General features: G+C 41.4%; 1 gene segment (V, D, J or C); it reads left to right on the forward strand.

Annotated features, from left to right (window-relative positions):
• Positions 1–6: 6 nt before the first annotated feature.
• Positions 7–18,704, forward strand: part of LOC144224601 (T-cell receptor gamma chain C region 5/10-13-like) — a 31,037-nt gene continuing 12,339 nt past the window's right edge. Inside the window, 3 exon segments of the C gene segment in view lie at positions 7–154; positions 240–550; positions 12,035–12,092. Coding sequence covers positions 112–154; positions 240–550; positions 12,035–12,092 — 412 coding nt within the window.

An 18,704-nucleotide genomic window follows, 5' to 3' on the forward strand; every position in this document is an offset into this window, starting at 1 on the left:
CAGAGCTCAGACCCTAACCTGCCCTCTGCCAGCCACGCAGCCAGTCTCCTTCGAGCAGGCGCAGCGGGGAGGTCACCCTGGGCTTCTCTCCACCAGGTGGGCAGCAGAGCCATGCTGGGTCCCCTCGCCGTCCTGTGCGGCCTCCTGCTTCCCGGTGAGTCCCGACTCCGTCCCTGTGCGGGTGAGCAGGGTGTCCCCAGGCTCCAGCCTGCCCTGTCTCACTGCTGTCCCCCTCGCAGGCGGCGTGGCAGCGCTCAGCATGAATCAGCCGTCTGTGGTCGTGGGGCGCCGGGGCGGCTCGGCCACCGTGTCCTGCACAGCCAGCGCCTCGGTCAGCTACATCCACTGGTACCTCCACCAGGAAGGGAGTGCCCCCAAGAGGATCCTCATGCTCGATATGTCCAGGTTCTATGTGCAGAGATATGGAGGCTTCAGAGCGGACAAAATCACCGCCAAGAAAGGCAAGGACAGCTACAGCTGTGACCTGATGCTGTTGAAGCTGGAGAAGAGTGACGAAGGCGTGTATTACTGCGCTGCCTGGGAGAGCACAGCACAGCCTTATGCGTAGCCCAGGTGCCTGAGCAAAAAGTCTCCTTTCCCAGGACACTCCAGTCCTGGACTTGCCATGGGTGCTGGGTCCCTGGGGTTTCTTGGGGTCAACTGTCAGTACCCCGGACACTCACTGCCGCCGCCCTCGCGGGCCTACAGCACATAACCCAGGAGGCTAAGGAGTGGCTGGTGTGCAGCCTGGTGCAGAACCAGGGAGCTGTCCAGTCTGGAGGCATTTTTTAAAAATGTTTATTTATTCTTGAAAGATTGAGAGAGAGATAGAGAGAGAGAGAAAGAGAGTTTGAGTGCCTGAGCCGGGAAGGACAGAGCGAAGGAGGGACTCTGAGTTGTCAGCACAGAGCCTGATGCAGGGCTCGAACTCATGAGGCATAAGATTATGATCTGAGCCAAAGTCAGCGCTTATTGGACTGAGCCACCCAGGTGCCTCTGGAGGCACTTTACTAAAGATGGTCCAGGCTGGAGCTTCTGAAGCATCTGGAGCAGAATCTGATCTGCTCAGCACTCTCAACAATAGCCAAAACATGGAAAGAGCCTAAGTGTCCATCAACGGACGAATGGATCAAGAAGATGTGGTTTATCTACACGATGGAATACTCCATGGCAATGAGAAAGAATGAAATATGGCCTGTGTAGCAGCGTGGATGGACCTTGAGGGTGTTATGCTGAGTGAAATAAGTCAGGCAGAGAGAGACAAATATCCTATGTTTGCACGTATAGGAGGATTAGGAGGAACTTAACGGAGGAACAAGGGGGAGAAGAAGGGGGGAAATGGTGGGGGAAAGGGAGGGAGGCAAACCATGAGAGACTCTTGAATGCTGAGAACAAACTGAGGACTGATGGGTGTGAGGGGGTAGGAGGAGATGGGCATGGAGGAGGGCACTTGTGGGGATGAGCACTGGGTGTTATATGGAAACCAATTTGACAATAAACTATCTGTAAAAAAATAAAAAAATAAAAAAAATAAAAGAATCTGAGCCTCTCAGTGCAGGAGCCACGAGCACTAGGCACCAGCCACTTGTGGCCTCTGAGCACTTGAAAGGGAGCCGTGCACTAGTCCACGCTGAGATGGGCTGTGGGTGCAGCATACAAGTCGTGTTCTGGAGACTATAAAAAAAGATGACATAACTTCTTAATAATTTGTATATTGATTGCATATTGAAAAACTATTTAGGGTACATTTACTACATAAAATTAGTCCTAGAATTATTTCTTTCACCTTGCTACTTATTTCTTTGTTTTGTAACTTTTTAAAATTATAGTTTCAAATGGTACATAAAGTACATTTATTTCTATTGAACAGAACTGTGACGGTCTGGTGATTTAAGAATCTGACCATCTCCAATGAGGAATGGGGGAATAAAATATTGTGCAAATAATTTCAGAGCTGAGAGACCCTCTGGATTTACCCACAAAACAGGTGCAGCTGAGGCTGGAAGTCCGCTCCTGACCCCCGTCTCTGCGCTGCTGCCCCGCCCACTGCTGGTGACTGTGCAGTGAGAGAGACTCCGTGACCAGACGCCCAGGCGACAGTGTGGCTGACTTCTCAGCTCCCTCAGCCCCTGGCAGGCCTGGTGCCCCCTCTGCTGTGGGGGAAGTGAGCTCAGGTCAGGACGTCATCTCAGCCTTTGATGAACCCCCGGGCCCTTTGGCTTCCACTTCTCCTTGACAGTGACTCCACATGGGATTTGGGGACCAGCTTCCCTGACCTCTGTTCTCTCGTCTGAAAATTGTAGGTTTACCTAAAATTCTGTGACTGGTTTCTGTATTAAAACAAGATTATACAAAAAATATATCACTATGTTCACTAACTTCTCATAAAGTTAGGCAACCTCTTGACCCAAAATAAAACAAAACAAAACAACAAATAAACAACAAAAGAAGATGAAGAAAGAAAAGAAGCTAAACAAAAGAAAAGGAAAGAAAAGAAAAGAAAAGCTATGTTACTTATGTTCCAGCCACAAACAAGGAAGCCCCTCCTGCTGTGTGTGGGGAGGATAAAGCTCTCTGAGGAGATCTAAGCACAGCCTAACAGCATTGGCAGAAATGGTTACCGAAAAGAAAGTGTAAATGATCTTAAGTAAATTGATCTCTCAGATTTGCTCTATCTCCTCTATCTCAATGAGCTTCTGTTTTTGTGGTTGAAGATGTGTATTTAAGACATGCCTGGCTATGAAAGAGCCCAAACAGCATCTGGACCCTCTACTGAAGTCCTGGGTCAATGTTAAGGCTGGAGTCGAGGAGGTAGAAACTTCCCTCCCTCCCTCCTGGGGGATGTGCCCCATTTTCTAAGACGACCGAGCTCTTTCCTCTTGGTGTAACTTCTCTGTCCCTACCCCACAAAGGGGGGACTCTGAGATCTGACTAATATAGTTTCGTTAGAGAGAAATTAGCTAACTATAAAGACACTCCCGTGAGAAGTCATCCCAAGTCCATGTCCATCTCAGTTTTCCACACGGATCAACCTTGCTTTTGAATTACAGTCTCAGAGGGCAGTGGTCTTGTACATGGAAGAAGCACCCACTATGTAGAGGGACAAAAAAGTCTATGTTTGGAGTCATTTCCTCCTCCTGCCCTTCTCCTTTGATTAAGATGAGCTTCACCCTGGACAGTTTCGCCACACAAACCAGCCAGAGGCCCACCAACCCTGCCTTAAGTAATGATTTTTAGTTACATGGTTGTCTGAAAGTCTGATTCATAAAAACACTAAAAATAACTCACTGGAGTGTACAGTATGGAGTATAGTAGCGACTTTACCTTTGTTGAGGTGAGAGTCATATTTTGACCATTATTACTTTAATTTTTTTAAAAATTTTTTAATGTTTTATTTATTTCTAGGAGAGAGAGAGAGAGACAGCGTGAGCAGGGGAGGGTCAGAGAGAGAGGGAGTCACAGACTGAAACAGGCTCCAGGCTCTGAGCTGGCAGTCAGCACAGAGCCCGACGCGGGGCTCGAACCCACGAACCGCGAGATCATGACCCAAGCGAAAGTCGGATGCTTAACCGACTAAGCCACCCAGGCGTCCCTGCTTTTAATTTTTTGATGTCTATTTTTGAGAAAGAGAGAGAGAGAGAGAGAGAGAGAGCATGAACAGTGGAGGGACAGAGAGAGAGGAAGGCACAGAATCTGAAGCAGGCTCCAGTCTCTGAGCCGTCAGCACAGAGCCCGACACGGGGCTCGAACTTGCAGACATGACCTGAGCCAATTGGCTTGTTAACGACTGAGTCACCCAGGTGCCCCCATATTTTGAATATTATTGAAGGGCTCACATTACCTAATGGGTAGGGGCCTTTGCATAGATGGCTGCTTGAACAATCCTGGCGATCAGGACTCGATTCATTTGTTTCATTCCTGAGGTGGGTGAGACGCAATGATTTGGAGTAACAGAAGTAATAGAAGCAACATTATAATATCAAATTAAAGCTGAATAAAGTCTAAGAACAACTTAAAAATCACAATTTTCATAGTTATATTATGAGTATCAACTGGTCACACCCACCAGTCCTGTGGAAAAGTCACTTCCATTATCTCATGGTCATCTCCTAGAAGTCACACTTCTAAACATTTCTAGGCACACACGGAAATCTACAGTGACTTTGACTGTTTTGTTGTTGTTGTTGTTGTTGTTGTTGTTATTTTTCGAGGGCTCTTGAGTTTCACACCCAGAATGGGTTCTGGGACGCAGCCCCAGATAGAGGAAAGGGCACAAGGTCACTTCTAGACACTGAGATCAGGAAGTTTTTACTATGTCTCTTCCACCCTACTTAGTCTCATAACAAACTTGCATTGCTTTTGAATTTTATTTTAAGATGTATTTTTAAAAAGCATTTACATGTTACTGAATATTAAAAGCCTTACGTATTACTGAGCACTTGGACACTATGTGTGAAATCTGATGGTTAGAAAGACCTGAAACAGGCTCTGTCTTGATCACGTTTCTCCCCTCTTCTCTAACAACCTTTGCTTCTTTTACAAAATAAAATCCTGTTTTCTCTTCTGATTCCCACTGACTCCGTCTGCCTATGTAGAGACCAGGTCCATTCCTGGAGAATCCAAGTAGGTACTTGGGCGGAGTGTGTCTTCTCCCCTGCGTACGACAGACACCAAGTACTACAGAGAGTGGCCCACATACTCAGCCGTCTTATTCACACGGTGCTGTTTCTTCCTTGGAATCTTCATGTCACTTTTGTCCAGACGCTGAGGCAGGAGTGAGGTGGTCCCCAGCAGACGTGCACACACATCGCACACGACCACAGTTTCCTTCAGCAGCGTGGTTTGACACTCTTATTGCCTGAAAACATGATCTGCTAGCTCTCACGGAAGGTTGCTCGAAAATCAGCCTCACATGTTCTTCACCTGGAGACTGAGAAGATAGACTTACAAGCAGGACTCTGTGTGTCTCCATTTTGGGGGCACAAATTTCTGTCCCAGTAACAGAACAAGGTTGTATATTGTGGGGCACAAAGGGTGGATTCTGTGAAAACTGTTTCCTCCCCGGGATCAACATTCCATGATTCTACCCCTGCTCTGTGCCCCAATCCCTAGAGAGGACGCTAATGGCATCTTTGCTCTGATTTCCATTGAATGTTGATCGAAGGAAGTTGAAGATCAAAGAAGCATCACCATGTCCCCTGACAAAAAGAGTTTTCCTTGGGCGCTAGATTTCTAAGCCCTTGGATTTAAGGTGGTGGGAGAGAAGACACAAAGTCCTCCAATGGGTTCATTGGTGTAAAAGGGAATGGCCACTTCCACTTGCACCTCTTTTTTCCTCAGCATCAACCTCTGTCTCGAGGCGCGGGGGAGATGGCACTATGTGAGCCCCTGCGAGGATGCAGACCTCTTTCAGGGAGGGAGCCCTGAGCTCACTCTGCTCCCACTTCCCAGCCTCTTGCTGATGCTCCCACTGACTGCTTCCAGGCAGCAACCAGAGAATACGGAGGACCATCCATGCAGCCCATGGGGGTTCACCTCATAATGCCCGGGGCAAGGTAAGGAAAGGTAGACAGTCCATCTGGGGGAGCCTAAGAATGAAATCAAGCAGACAGTCAAATAAGTAGGTTATATTTGCCTTCAAATAAAGAAAACAAGTTGGAGACTCAGGAGATTTTATGCAGTTCCTTTCATTTCACTTTCCACAAAGCCACCAAGGTCCCACCTCGAACAGAACAGGATGTGCTTTTCTAGTTGATAAACTGAGCAGAGAGGAATGCATAGATTATTTGCCATGCTTTTGTTCTTCAGTTGAATCAGGGATTCCCAGATATTTATCAGGTTATTAAGTAAGTCATCATCACCTAAGTAGAACAAATAAATACCTTAAAGAGATATCTGTGTAGATAAATGATTATGTGCTTTTTGAAACAATATTATGATAAAACAGTCTATGTTCTTGATGTCCTTTAATAGAATCAACAAGTGTACAGCAGTGAAACAGTCTCAGATCTTATTAAAAGGGACTAGAGAATTGTCTGCCACTTTCACAATGTCAACAACAACCCAGCCTCTCACCTTTCTTATAATTGATCTATCTCTTCTGTCCTTCCTCGCTCTACTTTCTTGCCACCTTTAAGTCAACACAGAACTGTTTCAACCAAAACTGATCGCTCCCATCTACTCTAGTCCTGTTGTCTTTATTGTTTTTAACTTCTAATGTGAAGTTACAGAGTGCTTAGCAAAAATCTGCAGTTATATTCTGAAAGTAGTAGAATTAACATTTGTAGCTCACAGGTCAGTAGATTTATTTAGTGCTTTACTTTCCTAAGCCAAGAAAAGAATTAGGTTCTTTTTGAAAATTAATAAATATAATGTAATTCTGATAAAATTTTAATAATAGACATTTTTACTGAGAACTCCTATGTTCTAAGCACTGTATGAAGCATTTTATATAGTTCTTGTTATGCGATGCCACAATATCAGAGGAAAGAGGAAGGGGAGCCTTATGGCCATCAATGCACGCATACAGATGTCCCTAGCCCTGCCCCAGCTGGCTGGGCTGACATAATTTCCTATTGACTTCTCATTTGGAGACTGTGTATGTTGAAATGGTCAGATTATCTCAGAGAGAAGTAAGGTGCACAGAGATTTTCAGTAATGGCGAAAAGCTCAGTCTGAAGGTGCTGACAGTGAACACTGAATCCATATCCACTTTGGTCCATTGGCCACCAGATATTGTGCTGGATGTTGTGTCTGTTCAGGAAATCCTGTGATCATCATAAAAATTCTTCAAGTGTACTTATTTCAGGGAGGGAAGAATTGGTTTTTAGAGAAGAACAGAAATATTTCCAAATAGTCCATGTTGTTCCAATCCATTATTGGGTCACTTTGAACCCTCTTAGTGTTGTTAACTGTACAAGAACATACTCCGGCATTTGTGTGCAAATATGGGTTGTCCCAGACCTGCCGCCCAGCCCAGCAGAGCCTGGTCAGGACAGTGTGAGGGTCATTCAGGAAGCCACGGTTAAGTAGTCACAGTGGGCACACATCTGGAAGACTTGCTTTTTCAGACAGTCTGTCCCAGAACCCAGTCTGCTAGTGGAGTAAAAACAGCTAAGAAGAATCACATATCTTCTTTGCTTTGTAAATCTGTTATAGCAGAAATTATAATAGGTCAACTACATGGAGAGCACTTCAAACCTTGTAGCCAGACTTAAGTAAACAACCAACATGTGCAATGAGGATGATATTTTGGAAATTTGTAGCTGGTAGAGTTTTCTTCTCAGACACTCATCATCTCACTGGGAGTCCTTCCTCTGTTTAGGGAAAACCATGAGAATCAATTCCCATGAAAGGGAATGGTGGCTGTGTCCTGAACAAGCTCATTTTTTCTTTTAAATATTTTTTTAATGTCTTATTTATCTGTTTATTTTTGAGAGAGAGAGAGAGAGAGAGAGAGAGAGAGAGAGAGATGGCATGCGAGTGGAGGAGACACAGAGAAATACATATACAAACATATATACCTGTGTGCATATACATGTAGACATTATTATTACAGAGTGGCATGTGATATATTATGTTCTAATAGCTGTATATGGAAGAAATAATGTATCCTGTTTAAGAATGTGGTTCAAGATATATATCCTCTGCTGTGATTTACTGTTTTGACCCTTACTCACTTCAGACCTTTGATAAAATGCCTGATATGTCAAAGGTCTCCACTTTCCTATTGATAATGGGAACAATAATGAAAGCATCCACTTAGGAGGCTTTGTGAAGATTAAATGAGATCATGGAATCAACATATTTGTAGCAAAGTGCCCATCACGTAAGAATATCTTCAGTATTGTGAGCAATTTTATGAGAAATAAGAAAATGAAATGCCTGTTTTTTCAAAAGTTTTATTTACTTATTTATTTTAATGTTTTATTTATTTCCGAGAGAGATAGAGACAGCATGAGCAGGGGAGGGTCAGAGAGAGAGGGAGATGCAGAATCCGAAGAGAGGCTCCAGGCTCTGAGCTGTCAGCACAGAGCCCGATGCAGGGCTTCAACCTATGAACTGTGAGATCATGACCTGAGCTGAAGTTGGACACTTAGCCGACTGAGCCACCCAGGTGCCCCTCAAAAGTTTTAAAGTAAGGAATTAAAAGATAAATTCTGCCATTGCTTCCCTGTTTGAAATAATTAACGAAGACAAAATACATTATTCCAGGAATGTATCTGAAATGGTGATTCACCCTCCTTCTCGGCTACTTGCATCTGAAACCCTCTGCTGTGTCAAAGGATTTCCCACCTTATGTATGTTGGGGAAACAATGAATTCATTCTCACTATAGGAGGGACACCTCCCAGATGCTCTTTCTCAGCCTTCCTTAGATAAATTCAGGTGAAATTGTGGGCTCCCTCAATTAGACACACTCCTCACAACTGTCACCCTTTCATGCACACATGCACACACGCACACGCACACGCACACACACACACACAAGGCCTGTCAGGAAGTGCCTGTCAGTGATGGTGATGGAGGGAACCTCGCCCCAGAGTGACCATGGCTGCCTCCTCTTTGCCTCTTCCTTCTCATTCCCAGGACACACTGTCTTGCTGAGGAAGAATCGAGCTTCTTGGGCGTAGGCCGTTGGCCTTCTGGTCTACTGCTCTCGACCTCCTCAACGTGAAACTGCTCGGTGCTGATCACTTCAGAAGTGGCAGTTGTTGGAAAGCAGGGAAAATAGGGTAGTTGCCTCAGGAGGAAAAATCGCATCCTCGCTTCTTCCTTTCTCTTTTTCTCGGGAAGACCCAAGCCAGGGTTCACATCAGCTCCACATGGTATGTGACAGAGTGACACATAAAGTTTTAGGCAGAAAGGCTTCAATTTTTAATATACACAAGCATTTAGAGAAAACCATATGGAAATCATAAAAGCAAGCAAACACTCAACCAGAGAAAGGATGGAGGAAACAAGGAATGTGGAAAATCAATGCAGAAAACTAAAATACTTTTGACTAATTTTGTGGGTTCCTATGTAAGAATGGTCACCAAAGCATTTTCACCATGGAAGTCGGGGCAGCTGCTGATGGCTGGCTGTATGGAATGTGACACTCGAGAAATGATAGTAGTACTAGTAAGAACTAATCATTACCCCAATTTTACTGTATTCCAGAACCTGTTTAAGCAGTTAAAAGAAGATTGAAATACTTTCAGTTATTTAATATGCACTGACTTTTGAGATAGGAATTGTTATCACATCTATTTTCAGATGCAGAATTTGAGACAGAAAGAGGTTAAGAAATTTGCACCAGTTCAGGAACCTCAGAACTGACAGAGGTAAGCAGTTCACAGCTTCAGACATGAAAAGATGCTTCAGTGACATGGGGAGTTGCTCGGAATATAAAGTGAACTGACGCAGACAAATATAAAATGATATTCTTAAGTGCACCTTTAACTGATAAATTTATTTATACTCCACAACAATATTTATATCTGTTTATCAGGAAAGAGGAAATCTAGAACTTGACACTCCACGGTGAAAAGAGTGGCCGCTCTTGGTAAAATGCTCAAGGGAAATTTTATCTTCATCTTTACCCTTTTTCTTCAAGTTTCTTCAAGGAAGAGCTTTCTGTTGGCATGTTTTCAGTTTCAGTTAATGAAATGTATCCTCTTTCAGAAATACAATCCCAAACTGCTAACGGAATAGGCCTGGTGTTTGTGAGAACGGAAGGGCGTTTCCTTTGATGCCGTCTCTGAGCGGTTCCACACACTTGAACACCTGGAACTCAAAACCTCTTAAGTCTCTGAACACTTTTCCTGGTAATTTAGAAAAGTCCTTGGTTGACCACTTGGCCCTGCTCTCTTCCTTTTCTTCCTTCCTATGTTTCTTCCTTCCTTCCTTCCTTCCTTCCTTCCTTCCTTCCTTCCTTCCTTCCTTCCTTCCTTCCTTCCTTCCTTCCTTCCTTCCTTCTTTCTTTCTTTCTTTCTTTCTTTCTTTCTTTCTTGTTTTATTGTTTCCAATTTCCTATAAGCACTTTTCTGTGATTACTGCCTCCATGGAAAACAGATATTTGGGTCAATTAATCTGAGGAAATGTATAAAATATGAAATTCCATGAAGCCTATAGTCAGGAACTTTGAGGGGAATCCAGAAGATGAAATTGTCAGGACAAGGTGTATAACTGCTGGTCACACCATGAGGCCCCGGGGAAGACTGACATTTTCGAGGAACTTCTAGTTAGCGTGATGCCCTGTAACCAGGCTGGATGAACATATCTGCAGAAGGAACTAGGCTCATAGTAGCTGCTCCTGGTAAGTAACTTTGTTCTGTTTTGAGCCTGTGAATGAAAAACTGATAGATGCTTTTTTAGAAACAACAATGTAGGATCACCTTAGCAGATGGACAGCAATTTTGCAGCTACTGGTCACTCTATGTGGAAACAAAACTACTTTTGCTTTATTTCCAAAGGAACTGGTTTCTTTACTTCCCTGCTTGCAAACAGATTGAAATTCTACTTTTACAAAATATACACATAAAAGTATAGGTGCAGGCTTGAAATCAAAATATTTGTAAGCCTGTGTCTGTAAACTATTATGTAAATTATTGGTTCAAGATGGGTCTTTTTGTAGATCTTTAAGACAAAGAAACACTTTGATTCAGACTTCTGGTATTAATAGTGCTCTTTTCTCTAATAAGTGCAAAACCCACATGATTGCTTGTGATCTCATCTTCAACAGCAGTGCAAAAAATTTAACTCTTGCACTCAATGACTCTAGAACATCAATAAATCAACATTTTCATATTACTCAAGCTTCTCAGAGGGTAGGCTGAGATGAGTCGAAATTGTGCTATTGTAATCTTGTGCTATTGTGTAGAAATGGTCCGGTTTAATGGAATTTCTGATCTGAGCCAACTAGGTGAGCTCCAGAGTTCAGGGAAGGAATCAATCTGCATGGTGTTACATCCTTGCATGTTCATTTATTGTCTCAGAGAGCATTTACTGAAGACAGTCTCTATGCCGGATGCTGGAGATAAAAGGGTGATCAAGGCACAGTCCCAACACGCCAAAACCTTGTCGTCTAGTGGACAAGTATTCTAGATGGCGGCTGTTGGGCCCCCTGTTTTTCAGCCTGCGACAGCCAGAGACACAGAATGTCTTGGATTCATGAACCCTTTGCTTGCTTAATTTGTGTAATACTTATTGCTTATCAAATCCATATGTCTTGTTCAGTGGAACATTTGACAAAGGTGCCCCAAACATTCTGATTAAAGAGAATAATAATATTAGCTACTGTTTGCTAAGAGCCAGATACCATGCTGACTAGTTTCAGTGCCTGATCTCAATCCTCAATAGCCCTGTACAGGAGATCCTCTTAATTTCACTGATGGGGAAACTGAGGCTTAGAGAAGTTCAGTTATTTACCTAAATTCACATGGCTAGTTACTATGGTAAAATTTGGGACCCAATAAAGACTTGTTTGTTCCATAGAGCATGGTCTAAACTATTATATAGTATTAGAAGCATCAAGCTGTATTTTAATTCTGAATATTTAATTTTCTGTAGCCTAACTTTTCAAATCAACTCTTCATTTGAATGCTTAGCTGGTAAGAGCTCATAATTTTATGATTACTTATAAGATGGTAAGGACAGAACCAAGCTGCTATGACAGATGGGGGTCAGTTCATCCATTCTCAACTAAGTTCATACACAATGTGATTTTGCCTGAGATTCAGCCTTGTTTAATGTTATCAGGGCCCATTTTTATATACTTATATAAATATTTTAAAAATATAAGCACAATCTGAAAACAGGTGCAAAAATGATTTCTTTTTTTAAGTTTATTGATTTATTTGGAGGGAGTGAGGAAAGAGAGGGAGAGAGAGAATCCCACACAGGCTCTGAGCTGTCCGCACAGAGCCTGGAGCGGGGCTCTGCTCCTGAGCTCTGAGATCATGACCTGCACTGATATCAAGAGTCTGACACTTAACTCACTGAGCCACCCAGGCGCCCCCAAAGGGAGATTTCTGTAAAGGCTTTTCAGGCAGTGGGTGGGTAGCTGGGCCCACAAAGTATTCGGTCCTGGCACGCTGCTCAGGGTCACAGGTAAATATTCTCTCATTCTTCCATACAACGTGGGGAGGCAGCTGATGCAGGGGCGGCAGGCTCGGTGCTGGCTCAGAATTCTAGGATTCGGTCCCAGATTGGTCACAAATGGCAGTGGGATCTTTGGAGAGGGAGATGGCTGTGTCCCGGTCCTTGGGGGTAGTTGCTGCCTGAGCTCGCATGGACGACACTGACAAGGAGCTAACTTGCTAGAGCAGCTGGGGGTCCCTGAGGGGTGGGGATGTCAGGTCCCCGTGCGATTTCTGTGATGAAAGGTTTGTAAAGAAATCTGTGTATCTTATTCATTTGATCGAAAACCAACTAATGGAAAAGAATGAACAAAAAATTGCTAAACTCGTCATTTTGTCAGAAGGTGATTCATACCAGGTATGGACACACTTACTGTGCAAACGTATCCATAATGTCATGAGCTGGGTTTGTTTGTTTGTTTCTAAATTCAGGCTAGTAAATGTGTTCATTCTTCATTAGCCATAGAGATGAAATTTTGCCTGGATGAGGGAGAACACCTCCCGGGGATGTTTCTAGATGGCTAGATCTAGTCAACTACAAGTTTTCAAAGAAGTTTCACAATGCTGGTAAAGCACTGAAATCATGAAAATAATGATATATTTTGGTTTTCTTAGTGGCTGTGATCAGAGGCACAAATGAATTCATAAATTAAAAAGCAACTTTCTTGTCTTTTTTTCCACCTGACTGCGATATAAATTCTAAAAGCTTGATTAAATAATGGTGACACAGATATAATTCAGGAAGTCCTTAAAGTTTTGTAGGAGAGTGCAGTGCAGAGAAAAATATGGACTTTGATTCTAGATCTATCACTTTCTGAATAATCATCCTTTAGCAAATAAATTTTAATTAAATCGCTGTTGCTTTCTTAAAATTATAAAAATAGTACATGGCCATTGTGGAAAAAGTTAGAAAAGAGAAAAAATACAAACTGGATAGTGACATTTATTGCTATTAACATTTGCTATATTTCCATACATTAATTCTGTCAATGTAAAAAACATCTCAAGTGGTTTGTTGTAAGGACAAAATGAAACTATAGCCGCCACATTGGTTGGGACAGGGTCAGTGATTTTAAAAATGTCAATTCTGGGGCACCTGGGTGGTTCAGCCAGTTTAGCAGCTGACTTCGGCTCAGGTCATGAGCTCACAGTTTGTGAGTTTGAGCCCCGTGTCGAGATCTGTGCTGACAGCTCAGAGCCTGGAGCCTGCTTTGAATTCTTTGTCTTCCTCTCTCTCTGCTCCTCCCTTGCTCATACTCTGTCTCTCTCACTCTCAAAAATGAATGAATTTTAAAAAATTTAAAAAGTAAATTCTCTAGAATTCAAATAATGAACTACTGATGAACTTAATGAGTCAGGAGTACAGAAAATGTATTGATTATGATCTAGTCTACAGGTCATTTTAGAACAATTGGTCAGTATTGGCAGAATACCTTTAACTCCTAAGATTTATTGTTACATGATTCCATATATGACTAGAATGTAGTAAGCATCACCTCAACCATTGATAGCCTGATATGTGGTGATTCTCATTTTTCAGTGAAAACCTCTGGATGTAAAAAAGGAGAGGTTTTAGAACTTGAATATATAAAAGTATAATAATATACATATAAAAGTAAAAATTCACTTTTAATATTTAATATGTTCATTGGATTATACCGACACATTAAAAATTATATCATTACAAATATCATTTGAGATATACTACTTATTTCTGCCCTCACATTTTGTTAAAAATATAATCAAACTCTTCATGTGCATCTAAAATGTATACTTAGGGTAAATTTCTGAGTCATCACAGGGTCTGAGTGTCTGGGGATTCCCAGATGATGATGTCTCTGGGTATTCTATTGGAAAAGACAATTTGCTCGCTTACAAAATAAAAGCGTCCTTTTCCATTTAGTCTGTCATTCTCTGTATATGAAACTTAAACATGAAGTATACAGTCTTCATTCAGTCCCAAGTACAATTTATCAAATCTATATAAACTTCTTTATGTCTTATACCAGCGCTACTTCCAAAACTACTTCAACTAAGTTTATCTCAGGCTGATATCCTGTCCAAGCAGTATTGTTCCATTAAAGCAGAGAATTAGGAGAATGTGAGAGGTTGCCCAGGACTAAAACATCGGCAACCCTTACTTCATGAGGGATGTTGTTGGGAACGAAAGTTTCACCTTAGGCTCTGACATTTCAGTCTGTTTGAATTCCACGTTTTGTGTTTGTTTCACTGAGTGGGATTCAGAAACACCTTCTTTCATTTTTCATGTGATCTTTGAGTTAGACTTTCCTAAACTATGAAGCTCTGGGGCCTAAGGCACAAACTATTTCTCATTTATTTAACCTGTTTCTTTCTAAAATCTATTTGAGAAGTCCTCAAATAATATATACATGAACAGTTAGGCCCTGAAATAAAAATAGAAGATCAAAAGCACTAAGAAAAGCAGGAAAAAAAAAAAAAGGTCTGGGATGATCTACAAGAAATACAGGGGAAAATTTTATGTTCAAAGGTGGGAGAAAATGTGGTGAAGGCCATACTTTTATTAACTGATAAAGTGAAACAGCAAAGTTTCATATGCCTTTGCAATCAGAAAATTAGAAAAAATCAAAGCAGGAGATCTTTAGGGGGCTTATGAAGTGAAATAGCGGGTATTACCTTCCACATCCGTTTTATAAAATGGAAGGAGTGGTTTTTAAAGAACGTCTTTAACGCTACAACTGCATCATTCCTGTGCATGACATTTAAGGTCATTCACAGAGGGTGACCTTCAGCAGACACGGTCAGGCAGGTGACAGTCTAGGTGACCATAGGAGGCTTGGAGGACCAGGCAACCTGCCACTGATCTAGTCATTTGGCCTGAAGGCCCACTGTGGGAGATTAGAGCCAAATATTGGCCATGATGTGGAAGGAAGGCAGTTTGAGGTAGGAATTTCTGGTGAAAGCTTGGAATGCACACAGATTGTGCTGTTGGTGGGAAAAGGGCCATTTGTTTTGGACAACACAGGTGAATGAAGCAGTTTCCTGAACTGACCCCATATTACTAATTAACCAATTTTTAACCAATTTTCCCTTTAATTTTCCTAACACTGGAAATGCAGTGGACAAAACAAGAAACGTGATTGCCTTCTAACTGTGTGTCAAAGGCACATTTCCAATGATGATGGCTGAGTGAATTTGAGACATAGTAGAGCAAAGTGGGGTGCAAACCAAGGAATAAGTCTCCATGTTTGATTTACAGAGGTCCAATCATTACCTCAAGTACTGTATTCCCTTTAGCTTTTTTAAAATGTTTATTTGCTTTTGAGAGAGAGAGAGAGAGAGCAAGAGAGCACAAGCAGAGGAGAGACAGAGAAAGAGGGAGACGCAGAATCCCATGCAGGCTCCAGGCTCTGAGTTGTCAGAACAGAGCCCAAAGTAGGGCTTGAACTCATGAACTGTGAGGTCATGACCTGAGAAGAACTCAGATGCTTAACCAACTGAGCCATCTAGTCGGCCCTGTTATATTCCCATTTTTAAGAAAGTTTGGTACCATGAGATTACAATGTTACGTTGGAGCATAGAATCATCTAAACAAATTGCTAATAATCATGGTAATGATAACAATATACTTTCTCATTTCCATAGCAAGTTTGGTTGTGGAAATCTTAGGAGAGATTTTACTATCAGTCCTTACAGAAAAGGCCAGCAAAGACAACACTGTGCAAATACTGCAATAGGATCTGACTTTGTGTCCGTGTGGACTTGCATAAAGTGCTCATGTACATCGTGTGTGACTGTCATGACAGGGTTTGGCCCAAGAATGATGTTGATCATGACAGGGAGGCTTTGTGAGTTGACACATTTCCTTTCCTGATGGTGAAAGGGTGTAGTCGGAGAGCCTGGGATTTAGAGCCAGGAAGACCTGGAGCTCATGCGCTACCACTTGCTGCTTATGTGAACTTGGGCGATTATTCTCTGCCTCAGTTTCCTAATTCATCAGGTGGGATAACAGGACGCATTCTTTAGGAGTCATATGAGAATTAAATGAGAGACAGTGAATAAATTACTTGGCATGTCACCTAACATACAATAGGCACTGGACAGAAGTGGCCTCATTTCACACTTAAAGGGAGAATTGTGTCCAGAATGGAGGGTGGCCTATAGCCAATGATACCGACAGAGCAGAAGTTCTCCAGAAGATTCAGCTGTACTTCCAAGTTCTCCAATGGAAGTGGACTTGCTGTGCACTGATACACAAATAACTTGAACTTAGAGGTATTTGGTTCTGTTTCATGGATTTTCCCCCCACTGGGCCACAAAAATGAAATTAAAATTGTATTTTGGTAGTTATTCTATGGACTTTAAAACGTAATCATTCGTCTTAATTTATAGTATCTCTAACATCAACAGGTTTTGGCTTCATGCTTACAATAGTAGAAAAACAAAGGTTGGAAATGTAGTTAGAATGTACACAGAAATATAGTTATAGATCGAGTTAGGACTTTTATAATACACTTAGAAATGTCATAAATTTGAAATTCATATTTGACTATGAAATAGCTTTAAATAATTATTTAATAAAATAAATATAGTAAAAAAAAATGAGAAATTTGGAGTCAATATGAGTATGCAGTTTGAAATACCAGACTTAATTGAAAATGTGGTTGAATTTGGTTAATTTATGTACAATTCATACTGCTTCATATCAATAAAATATATACGACTCAGGCAATTTACCTCAAAAAATTTTTTAACTGTTAATGTCTACAAATGTATCAAACTTATTTATTTTGTAATCTGGTTTCTATATGCATCAATAAAATGATTGTGGCCATTAAAAACACTGTTAGTAAGTTTAAAAAAGATGTTGAAAGAAAGGGCATGTAATATAATTACCCAACATACAGGCACTAATCATATATAATCAGGTATACTATTTAATGCTGAGTTAACTATCACAGTGAGAAAATTATGGAAGTTCATGATTCCCTCTATCCAGAAAACAGTGAAACTTCCAGAATCTAGCTGAGGAAAAGGAGCAGGAGGTAAGCATCATACTTACCCATCCAGAATTTTTCCAAGTTTATCTTTGAGTTTCAAGTTCTTTTCAATGGTTAATCAGAAGTAATCCTATAAAAAACCAAGTTCCTATGATGGAAACTAGATTCTTTAATGTATTGATTAGAGGCAAAAATCATGCATATATCATGTACTTTGAAACATGAGTCTTCTTTTATACAGCATGCTTGTTAAATTAAAAACAAAGTATATGGCTGGAGAAATATAGACTTTCTTAAAATTATAATAGAAAGTATATTTGCAGTACAAGTAAGATGTACAAGTGTAAAACAACCACACTATGATCTGATTCTGTATATAGCATGAATAAAAAACTCATTGTTTGCTTAATGATTTTGTATAAAAATCAGGAGGTTTGTGGGGCACCTGGGTGGCTTAGTCGGTTAAGCGTCCGACTTTCGCTCAGGTCATGATCTCGCGGTTCGTGGGNGAAATTCTCAAGAATATTTTTCCTTTCCTTCATGGAGGAGAAATAGGATTCTTCTTTTTGTAGGAAGTTGCTTACAAAATTATTGTTCTAAATCCAAACCAGCCCAAGGAGAAAATGTGTTAATATTTATGTTTCAATTGGAAATCACATTGGAAGGGTTCTACTCTTTATAATTTCAATCATTAATTAACAATCAGTGTATAAGCAAGGAACGTTCTAGCCCTCAAGTGACATGCCCTTGACAACGATGATGTTTCATCACGTATTTTCACGTTATGTCTACAAGATACTCTGGAACCCTAACTGGTAACATCACAGCAGTTACATATAATGTTATGGAGCAGGTGAAATCAAAGAGAATTGTGGGTATGACAACATGTCCAGCAGGCTTGTCAGGCAGATCCAAATTTGGAGAAGAAACTAAGCTTCAAAGTATGGTGTCTTCTTAGTCACGCGTCAACATCAAATGCATTTCCAATATAAAATGTGCTTTCAGTGAACATTTTCTAAAGCCAAACAGAATTCTGACCTGTGCCTTACTTGATAAGGTTTGTATAAGAGCATTTCTGAAAACAATCACTAAATTTTAAGTAACCGTTTTGGAAATATTGCCACATTGTTTCTAAATTCAAGGCACTGTACGGGCGCCTGGGTGGCTCAGTCGGTTAAGCTTCAGACTTCGGCTCGGGATATGATCTTACAGCTCGTGGTTCAAGCCCCATGTCAGGCTCTGTGCTGACAGCTCAGAGTCTGGGGCCTATTTGGATTCTGTCTCTCTCTTTGCCCCTCCCCTGCTCACGCTCTGTCTCTCTCTGTCTCAAAAATAAACAAACCTTAAAAAACATTTAAATTCAAGGCACTGTAAAAAATTTGGGGCTGCAACTTTAAATTTTGAGTAATGTCTTACTCAAAATTCTGGCATGGTTCATATGTGAGAGCAAGATGTTCTATGAAATCAGAAATCAAGCGAAAGAACTCCAGTGTCAGAAGTGGGCGTGGGAGCCTTATCTGAAGGTAAAGGGTCAACTTGACAGTTCAAGTGTGAGTGGAAATCGATTCCCTTTTGAACGAGTGACGGTGTATTGTTTCAAAAAA

This window comes from Crocuta crocuta, unplaced genomic scaffold (genome assembly GCF_008692635.1).
Source record: "Crocuta crocuta isolate KB4526 unplaced genomic scaffold, BGI_CrCroc_1.0 scaffold495, whole genome shotgun sequence".
Lineage (NCBI taxonomy): Eukaryota > Metazoa > Chordata > Mammalia > Carnivora > Hyaenidae > Crocuta > Crocuta crocuta.